We start from the raw sequence: 10,387 nt of genomic DNA, 5'->3' as shown, positions 1-10,387 counted from the left end.
TGGGCAACTGCGCCTACACCCTGGCCAAAGTGTGCTCCAACACCACCTCCCTGCCCTACTTCAACGTTGAGGCCAAGAACGAGCATCGTGGGAACACCAGAGTGTCCTATGTGCGCGAAGTCCTGGTTGAGGTGTACGGCGTGCGCATTGCCATTGTCAAGAGGGAGAAGAGCCAAGTGCTGGTAGGCAGTGGGGCTGGCACGAGCGTGGCGCGGCCGCAAAGCAGGGCTGGCTGTTCTTGTCAGGGCCTGGCGGGTACCAGGCATGTCCATTGCCCCAGGCCCGGGTGGGCTCCCCTGAAGCCGCTGGGTTGCTTTGTTTTTCCTTTCCGGGGCGGGGGGTGGAGGAGGAAGAGGCAAATGGGGAATGTGGCCCGTGTTGTAGCAAGGACCCTGCAGAGCGCAGAACCCAGACGTGGCTCTGCAGGCCACAGGGGCGTCTGGGTGCGAGGGCATCACGGGCACCGGTTTGCCGTGCCTGGCCTGGCAGCTGTTCTCCCTGGGGCAGAAGCCAAGTCCAGGGCCCACTGTGGTGCGTCCGCCCTAGGTGAACAACCTGCGCCAGACCTTGCCGGTGAGCGCAGCAGGAGGTGCCATCACGGTGAGCAGGAGCGGCCGCTACGTCGTCCTGGAGACAGACTTCAGCCTCAGAGTGTCCTACGACGCTGACCACTCGGTGGAGGTGAAGGTGCCCACCGCCTACTTCAACCTGACCTGTGGCATGTGCGGGAACTTCAACAACCGGAGAGAGGACGATTACATGATGCCCAACGGGCAGCAAGCGGCAGACTCCAATGCGCTGGGGGAGAGCTGGCGGGTCCCAGACAATGACTCCTCTTGCGGTGTCCCCGTCGCCCCCAGACCCTGCAGTGAGGAAGAGGAGAAGCTCTACCGATCGGACCAGTTCTGCGGCATGCTGACTGCCAGGCCTGGCTCTTTTGAGAGGTGCCACGCTGTGGTCAACCCCCAGAGCTACTTTGACACCTGCTTCTATGACCTTTGTGCCCTGAATGGTGGCCAGGAGTTCCTGTGTGCTGCTCTGGAGGCCTACGCTGACGCATGCCAGGCAGCCGGCGTGACTCTTCCTCCCTGGAGGAACGCCACCTTCTGCCGTGAGTACCTGCCTTGCAGTTGCCGGAGGGGGAATGTGCCACTCCCTGTGCCCAGAACCTCTGGCCAAAGCAAGTCTTTGGTCTTCCCCTTCCTTGAAGGCTTGCTGGTCCTAATTGTCCCCTTCCCGTTGCAGCCCTGCTGTGCCCTGCCAACAGCTACTATGACCCTTGCATGACCGGCTGTCCTGCCACCTGTGTTGACCGACAAGCCCCGCAGAACTGCTCCAAGCCCTGCGTGGAGGGCTGTGCCTGTACCTCTGGCTTCCTTCTCAGCGGAGACACCTGCGTGCCCGAGGCCCACTGTGGCTGCCTCTTTGAGGGCAACTACTACAGCGTGAGTGAGAACCCTGCCCTGGCCTGCACCCCTCCCAGGGCACCCCCTTGCCTCTGCTTTCCTGCCTGATATGCTGACGTTCGGTGTTTCTCTGCTTGCAGGAGGGCGAGTACTCTGTGAGCGAGAACTGCACTCGCCGGTGCAGGTGTGAAGCCAACGGCCAGATGGTTTGCTCTGCATTGTCCTGTGGTGAAGATGAGGTCTGCAAGATCCAGGATGGCCAGAGGGGCTGTTACCCAGCCAGCACTGCTCTCTGCCACATCTATGGCGACCCGCATTACCGCACCTTCGATGGGAAGCTTCACCACTTCCAGGGCTCCTGCAACTACACCGTGGTGACGGGCTGCGACAACTCCTCCGTTGGGTTCAGTGTCACCACCCGCAACAAACATCGCGGCAGCCAGAGCTGGACAGCTCTGAACTCCGTGGCGCTCTCCATGGAAGGCCTCCACATTGCACTGCGCAAGAACAAGGCGGTCTACGTAAGACCCTCATTTTTACACCTGGCAACGACAGATGCCCTGAGTATCTGTTGTGTCACCATTAAGTATCGCTCTGTCCCCAAGAAGAGCCTGATATTCCCGGAGCCTGCTGGCGTGCTCACAGCAGAGCGCGGTGAGGCTCTGAGCGGGGCAGATATGGCTGCTTGCGCAGCAACAGATCTTCAGCTTGTTTTCCTGAGCTTTCGGTGTGCCGTGTGTAGAGTCGCTGCTGTTCTCATGCTCGCAGGCCTGGGCGGGGTTTCTCATGCCATCAGTGCTTCTGACTCACTGGGCCCTGGCACCATCGCAGTGAAGAACAGTGACTTCTCAGTGGAGGGCACCTCTTCATGCTTCTGTCTCCCTCTCTCCCCCTTATTCAGATCAATGGTGCTCTGGCCTCCCTGCCTGCTTCTCCTGCCCCTGGTGTGACCATTTCCCTGAGTGGCTCCCACGTGCGGGTTGCTACCAAGCTGGGCCTGCAGCTGCAGTTCAACGGGGACCAGGAGCTCCTGGTGAGGGTGTCTGAGAAGCACAAGGGCAAGCTGTGTGGGCTGTGTGGGACGTACACTGGGAGCCAGCAGGACGACTTCATGCGCCCCGATGGCGTTGTCGTGCCCGACTTCAATGACTTTGGAGCCAGCTGGATGGTGCCGGACGACGAGTGGCCGTGAGTCCTTGTTCCGTCGCGTAGATGACGGACAAAAGGGAGCGTGGGAGAGGGGAGCTGTGAGGGGCACAAGGAGGGAGGGTTGGTAATGGCAGGCGTGGGGCAAGGGAGAGGAGGCAGGCAGTTGTGGGAAAGTGTGTGAGAGCACATAGAGGCTCCGCAGCAGCAGATGTATCGTCCTCGCGTCTCTCCTCTCTGCTCCCCCCACCAGTGGGGTGTCGAGTCTGCAACTGGGTGCCAGATGTGTGGCCGTGCCCCTTTCCCCTCAAGGCTGGCTTGCTTGTGGCAGCGTCCGTGTGGTCCCTCCATGTGGTCGGGGTGCACGGTGCTCTCTCCCCGTAGGCGCTCTGCTCTGGGGTCCTTGGTGACCCATGTGCAGGGCCCTGCCATCCCACTCCATATGCTGCATCTCACTGCTCCTGACCCCAGAGAGAGTGAGACAGGGCCTTGGCACGATGCTTTTCCCAAGCTGTTGGGGTCGCAACCGCCTCCTCCGTTTGCTTCTGTCCACCCGATGCCACGGAGGGGAATGGTGACTGTGGGCCGTGCTGCCCACCCTTGCAAGTGACAGCCGTTGAGTGCCTTGTCTTAGGGAGGGATCCGGACTGCAGAAGCTGAGGTTGTGGCTGGGGAGGAGGTCAGGAAATGGTGTGGCTGGGGTCCACAGGCTGCCGTGAGCTCAGGGCTGGCTGTCTGCTTTGTAGGTGTGACCCAGCCATCAGCCCTCCTGCGTCCTGCTCCCCCTCCGAGGAGGTGGCAGCTAACAAGCAGTGTGCAATCCTCACGCAACTCGGCGGCCCGTTCCAGCCATGCCATGCAGTTCTGCCGCCCAGGACGTACTTTGAGAGCTGTGTCTATGACCAGTGTGCCACGGGTGGCAGCACGGAGCAGCTCTGCAATGACCTGGGGGCTTATGCCGCAGCGTGTGCTGAGGCAGGAGTTGCTCTGGGAGACTGGAGTGCTGGCACTGTCTGTGGTAAGTGTTCTGTTGACCTCCTTTGTGGCCCAGATTCAAGGAATGGGGCAGCTGTGGTGGAGGCTTCTCCATGTGTCACCTAACCGCTCTGGTGGACCAGCCCTTGGGTGAAGAGATTCTTTGAGACAGGGATACCGTGGAATTCCTGTCCTGCGCTCCTTTTGCCATGGCGTGGGGGTGTTTGGGAAGGGTGCAACATCCCCATTTGGGAACAAATCCCCATCATGAAAAACATCCTCTCCACCTCTGTTTCACTGTACATGCAGCAGCTCCTACAACCTCGGCCCCCTTGCCAGACACCTCAACGCCACCTCCACACACAACAACGTCACCAGCACCTGGGACAAGCACAGGTACCGTTGTCTCCCACCCATGTTTTTTACTGGCTGTGCTAGGCACTCAGCTCGTGCACTTCCACTTGGTTGGCCATCCTCACCTGGCCGCCAGCGTGCCAGGGATGTAGGTGTGCCCTGTGGGACACAAGAAAAGGTGGCCCCACCCTCACTGTAGAAACTCTGCTTTCCTTTCTGCACCACCTCCAGCTCCCCCAACAGACTGCAATTTCACCTGCACATTCGACAGTGACTTCTGTGAGTGGGTCCAGGCAGATTCCAGCAGCATTGACTGGAAAAGGAACAAGGGTCCAACGCCCACGCCAGATACCGGCCCCTCCTTTGACCACACGACAGGAGGTAGGAACAGCAATCAGTACACAGCGGTCCTTCAGGCACAGGGGTGTCCCTGGGAAGATGGCGACAAGCCTCTTCTCACAGCAAATACAGGCCACAAGTTTCCTGGCCTTGAGCCAGAGCTGCTTCTGGCCAGAGCCCTCCTTTAGGAAGATTTCCAGCCCGTGGAATCAGTCTGTGGTACTCGCAGGGCAGGCAGCGACCTGCCATGCGAGGGGGAAAGTAATGCAAAGCTTGATGACCCAGCTGCCTCGGGGGAACAGGAGCGGGTCTCTCTTTTAGGAGACGCTGGCTTCTCCAGAAGCTAATGATGAGCGGGCCCCAAAGCTGCAGAGCCACGCGAGGATTGTGGCGATGCTTTGGAGGCGGTGCCGTTGCCCACTCCAAGCCATACAGCTGCCGTGGCCCAGAGAGGACGGTTCATAGGCGGACTCAGGGCTGGGGAGAGTTGTGGCTAGCAAAGGACCTGTGTTTGCTCTCCCCTCCTTTTGCCTGCCTTGAACTGCAGCAGGGGGTGCTCCCAGGACTGTGCTTGGGTTGTCCCTGGCTGCTTTGTCGAGATTTGATATGCGTGCGACAGCGTGGCTCACACTTTGTTTCAGACGGCTACTACATCTATCTGCAAGGGAGCAATGCCCTCCCCGGCTTTGTGGCTCATCTGGTCAGCCCAGTGTGCAGTTCAGAAGGACCGCACTGCTTCCGCTTCTGGTATCACATGTACGGAGCAGCTGAAACAATGGCCCTGCGCGTGTACATAGTTCAAAATGAAACATCAACACTGGAATGGAGAGATGCTGGAAGCAAAGGGGACAGATGGAACTTGGGAGAGATCACGGTGCACAGCACAGGAAACATGCAGGTAAGGGCACAGGCTCTCAGTGCCACCTGAGAGGAACCGTGCTGTGCAATGGCACTTCACACATGTGGCCGGAGCTAATGCTGGGAACTATCCATTCCCTTAGATTGTCCTGGAGGGAGAATGGGGTGAAGACTTCCGGAGCGACGTAGCATTGGATGATCTGTCCATTGAAAAGGGATCCTGCACAGGTACAAGGGTCGGCTTGGGGAAGGGCAGCTTGAGAGATGTCACTGACTGAGTTGACAGGCTGTGCTAGAGCCAAGAGCACAGGTTGTCTTTGCAGTGCCCTGTAGGCCAGCAATGCAGCCTGTGTTAAGCAGGCTTTCCCCCTGGAGACTGGAGCACTGGCGCTGCCTGCAGTCACTGTTTAGTCCATGTATTACAAGGCCCACAGCCAAGACACTGAGCATAGGTACAGAAGTGCCTAATCTTCTTTTGTCATGCAGCTATGCTGGTGCCAGAGCCCTTGAATGGCAGGGCTGTTTCTGAGTTGACACTCTGCAATCCCTGCCTGGGCCTCCCTGGTCACAGCGTTGGGTGTTTGGGAAAGGTGGGCCAGCTGCGTGGAACAAATCTCCCACGTTGGTGCAGATCTCCTCTAGCTCTCTCTTGTGCTAGGTCCATCGACACCAAAACCCACAATCCCCTCGCCGGGCACTACAACGCAGCCTCCGCACACACCATCACAACCGAGACCCACACCGAGCTCAGGTACTGTCCTTTTCCATCCACATCTCTTACAGCCTTTCATAACTGCTCAGTTTTCTTAATCCGGGTCCCACAGCCATGTGACAGTGTTTTGATACTGCATGGTCAGAGCTTTTTCTTGCCTGCCCAATTACACTGGTGGGTCAGCCCTTCAGTGTTGGGACTCTTTCTGCATAGTGACTATGTTTGTCCTGCCCTGGGTGTCTCTTGGCACAATATCGCTGGTTTTGGCAACATTAAACTATCTTCCTGATAGTTATCTCACATACCCTTTATTGCCATGTCCATATCTATTTAAATTTCCCTTCTCTATGGCAAGTTTTCACCTGTTATATAGATGTTACTGTTTGTAATATTTTGAAATTTAATTTAGCTTCCAGATTTTGTTTTGATTTTGGACATAATCCAATTATATGGTCCTGGAAAAGACTGGGTCATTGTGGTTATTGTTATTTTAATACTTAGGAAATACACTAAAATATCAGTTTAGATAAATTTTACTGCTTCTTTCCTCCCATTTTAAGCAATAAGTCTTCTGCATGTGTCAGCTTGTTAAGTACAAGAGAGTGCTAGCTCACCTAGTCAGTTTGGATGTCTTCTGCAGTTTTTTTATAACTGTGTTGTATGTAGTTCCTGGAGTTTTAATAGTTCATGTGTAAGCTGTTAAGGTTGGCATTTAGACACAACCATAAGTGTAGCTGTTTTTGTAACAGGCCATTGAAAATCAGAGAAGAAGTAAGGACCTCTTTTCATTATTTTTTGTTGTTGTTGTTGTTAAACACCATAAAGCAGTACAAGCTCAATGCTGATAAGATTTGATGGAAAGATTTTTTTATTGAAAATAGGAATTTCTTATTAGCACTCAAAACCTTACCCAGCTCACACACAAATGCTCACACACTGTGTACCTCCATTTGTACATATTATCACTGGCTAGTTGACTTCAATATTTTTTAAAAGTGTGTAAAGGACATCTTGTGTACGCAGTGTTCAACAGGAGTTCCATAACTGATGTGAGTACAGAACTCCAGACAGCTGATAGTACAGTAGTCTATTTTGGCTAACCAACCCTGTAAAGTTTTTGAGTAAATTTTTACTATTTAGTCAGATATAGCCTTTCGGACATGAACACTAAAAACTCACTGTTCCACTTTATATAATGTCTTAATAACAAAGCTTTTTTTTTAATATAAAAACGTTTTGCTTATATTTCTTCCTCAACCTCTAGCATAGATTTCTGATACACAAGAGTACAGGTTCTTTATGGGTCCAAAGACAGGAGGTTGGGCTGGGCTTTGGGATGTTCTTGACTGATGCCATCATTGTTATATCTGAGCAGCAATTACAAACTAAAACAAACAAACAAAGTGGGAACAAAGGAACTGCAGAAGTCTGGTAAAGATTCAGAGGGAACTAGTCTGGTCTTTCTTTCTTCCCAGGCCGTGCTTCCTGCAGTGCCTCTGGGGATCCACATTATAACACTTTTGACCACAGAGTTCATCATTTCATGGGAAATTGCACTTACACCCTGTCCAAAGTGTGCAACATCTCTGAAAGGCTTCCATACTTTGATGTGTCCACAACAAATGAGCACAGAGGAGCCAACACCAAAGTCTCTTATGTGAAGTCAGTGCAAGTGGAAGTCTATGGCAACCAGATTTCTTTGCTGAAAAACAAGAAAGTGAATGTAAGAAAATACTTGTTTAAAAGACATATATAACATTTTTAAACTAACATGCAGATAATGAAATATTTTCTCTGTAGAGTTTATAGCAAAGTTTCTCTTTTTATTACTTAAATGTACCTCTTTTAATGAGATGTCCAACAAATTCTACAACTTGCTGTACAGGTGAATGGCAGCAGAATGAACCTGCCTGTATTTATTGAAAAGAAGATCAGTATTCAAAGCAGTGGTGGTTATGTTCTCTTGGAAACTGACTTTGGACTGTGGGTGAGATATGATGGAAATCACTATGCAGAAGTCTCTGTGCCCTCTAATTACCGTGGTCTGCTCTGTGGCCTCTGTGGTAAGTCATAGGCTCTAGTCACTTTTTAGTGAGTTGTGGAGGCTGGTGATCACTTAAAATCTCTTTTTTAGCATGTTATACTTATTCTACACACAATTAGTCCTTGTCAAATGGACTAGAATTTACAGCAGTGAAGAAAACTTGCTAGAATTTTTCAGTTTCTAACAACTGTTACTTACAAAATTCCTGGTAACATGCTATCCATTTGGAATGTTGTGAGGTGTAACTGAAAATAACATTTTTAGCCAAACAAATAACCTCACTTCAGTTCTACAGTTTAAATATAGGAAGAGTAATGATTTGCATGCATCTACTCAAGAATTCTACAAATATATTTTTCTGCTATTTACATTCTGATGTATTTGTCTTTTGTTGGGTGTGAGGAATGCTATACCATTTCATTTTGTGAATCATAAAAACTTGATATGGTTTCCACAGCAGAGAGCAATCTTCAGAATAGCTTACTGTCAACTTCTTCAACCTTTCCTGCTGTTGTTCTCCTGTGCTGTTTTAGGGGGTATTTATACAACATGAATGATCATGTTTATATGATCAAAGAAAAAAAAATAAAGAAGAAATAGAAGAAAAAGAAAGAAAAGAAAAATTAGACTACTAAGGCTTATTTTTAGCTACTTTTTATTCCAGCTAAGGTAGGCAGTGTCTACATTAAAACACAGCAATGACAAGGATCCAATATCAATAATCCTGAGCTGACAGACTTGATGAATAACAAAACTCATACTTTATTTCCAAAATTCAAATACCACAAAATATTAAGTGCTATATACAATACAAAACATAGAGGCCTTTTAGAATCCTGTGAGAAAGATCAGACACAAAGGGCACATTCTACTGTGTTCTGTAAGAAATTCTGTTGCAATAGGATAGCAAAATAAGTAAGAGTCACAGGTAGTTTATGTAGCTAATGAGAGTAGGTGCTCGCTGGAATTAGTAGTGACCAGTAATTTTTCATCAGCAGTGCTGCTAATGCAGGTTTAGTTGGAACAACATTCTGAAATCCAGGTGATTATATGAAATGTACTTCAGGATGGAAACAGGACTGTAGAAATTATGAGAGTAGCTCGTCTTGTGAGTTTCTGATTATTCTTTGATTTGGATCATCTGAAATTTGTGAAATGGTCTCACAGCATACTCCTTGAGAAGCTGGCAGCTCATGGCTTAGACAGGTGTACTCTTTGCCGGGTAAAAACCTGGCTGGATGGACGAGCCCAGAGGGTTGTGGTGAATGGAGTTAAATCCAGTTGGTGGCCAGTCACAAGTGGTGTTCCCCAGGGCTCAGTTTTGGGGCCAGTTCTCTTTAATATCTTTATCAATGATCTGGACGAGGGGATAGAGTGCACCCTCAGTAAGTTTGTGGATGACACCAAGTTGGGAGGGAGGGTTGATCTGCTCAAGGGTAGGGAGGCTCTACAGAGGGAGCCGGACAGGCTGGATCGATGGGCCGAGGCCAATTGTATGAGGTTCAACAAGGCCAAGTGACCGGTCCTGCACGTGGATCACAACAACCCCATGCAACGCTACAGGCTTGGGGAAGAGTGGCTGGAAAGCTGCCCAGCAGAAAAAGAGCTGGGGGTGCTGGTTGACAGCTGACTGTATATGAGCCAGCAGTGTGCCCAGGTGGCCAAGAAGGCCAACGGCATCCTGGCCTGTATCAGCAATAGTGTGGCCAGCAGGAGCAGGGAAGTGATCATCCCCCTGTACTCGGCACTGGTGAGGCCGCACCTTGAATATTGTGTTTGATTTTGGGCCCCTCACTACAGGAAAGACATGGAGGTGCTGGAGCGTGTCCAGAGAAGGGCAACCAAGTTGGTGAGGGGCCTGGAGCACAAGTCTTATGAGGAGCGGCTGAGGGAGCTGGGGCTGTCTAGTTTAGAGAAGAGGAGGCTGAGGGGAGACCTTATTGCTCCCTACAACTACCTGAAGGGGTGTTGGTGTGAGGTGGGGGCTGGTCTCTTCTGTCAGGTGGCTGGAGATAGGACGAAATGAAATGGCCTTAAGCTGCGGCAGGGGAGGTTTACATTGGATATTAGAAAAAATTTCTTTACTGAAAGGGTTGTCAGGCATTGGAACAGGCTGCCCAGGGAAGTGGTGGAGTCACCATCCCTGGAGGTGTTCAAAAAATGCGTAGATGTGGCACTTCAGGACATGGTTTAGTGGGCATGGTAGTGTTGGGTTGACAGTTGGACTTGATGATCTTAAAGGTCTTTTCCAACCTAAACAATTCTATGATTCTATGAAATTTCCAAGCTCAATTATCTCTCCATGGGTTTTTCACACTTTCACTTCAGGAAATCTACGTAAGAATGTAATGGTGCAAATAACACCGTTTGATATTTAGTCCAATATTCTACAGGTAGGATCCAAGGAAAGGAGTTGGGGTTTTTTAGCTGAACAGTTCTTTCTTGTATATAATGTGATCTAGTCACATAAGAACTTACAGACTTCTTGCTTCAAGTCCACAAGTCCCAGAACAGCTGTTCTTGTCAGTGGTCAAAGTCTAAAACACAACTGAG

At 50.8% G+C, this 10,387-nt stretch overlaps 1 protein-coding gene across 1 annotated transcript in view; it reads left to right on the top strand.

Annotated features, from left to right (window-relative positions):
* Positions 1–359: 359 nt before the first annotated feature.
* The window catches only part of LOC104832318 (IgGFc-binding protein-like), a 32,500-nt gene continuing 22,472 nt past the window's right edge, over positions 360–10,387 (top strand). Inside the window, exons 1-11 of the mRNA XM_010568446.1 lie at positions 360–443; positions 547–1,111; positions 1,246–1,445; positions 1,547–2,236; positions 2,308–2,594; positions 3,299–3,570; positions 4,113–4,262; positions 4,862–5,118; positions 5,222–5,306; positions 7,266–7,513; positions 7,676–7,853. Of these exons, the coding sequence (XP_010566748.1) occupies positions 360–443; positions 547–1,111; positions 1,246–1,445; positions 1,547–2,236; positions 2,308–2,594; positions 3,299–3,570; positions 4,113–4,262; positions 4,862–5,118; positions 5,222–5,306; positions 7,266–7,513; positions 7,676–7,853 (3,016 nt within the window). The remainder of the gene's footprint in view (positions 444–546; positions 1,112–1,245; positions 1,446–1,546; positions 2,237–2,307; positions 2,595–3,298; positions 3,571–4,112; positions 4,263–4,861; positions 5,119–5,221; positions 5,307–7,265; positions 7,514–7,675; positions 7,854–10,387) is intronic.

The sequence above is a fragment of the Haliaeetus leucocephalus genome, unplaced genomic scaffold, assembly GCF_000737465.1.
Source record: "Haliaeetus leucocephalus isolate CR32 unplaced genomic scaffold, Haliaeetus_leucocephalus-4.0 Scaffold240, whole genome shotgun sequence".
Lineage (NCBI taxonomy): Eukaryota > Metazoa > Chordata > Aves > Accipitriformes > Accipitridae > Haliaeetus > Haliaeetus leucocephalus.
This window is presented reverse-complemented; position numbering and strand designations above follow the sequence as displayed.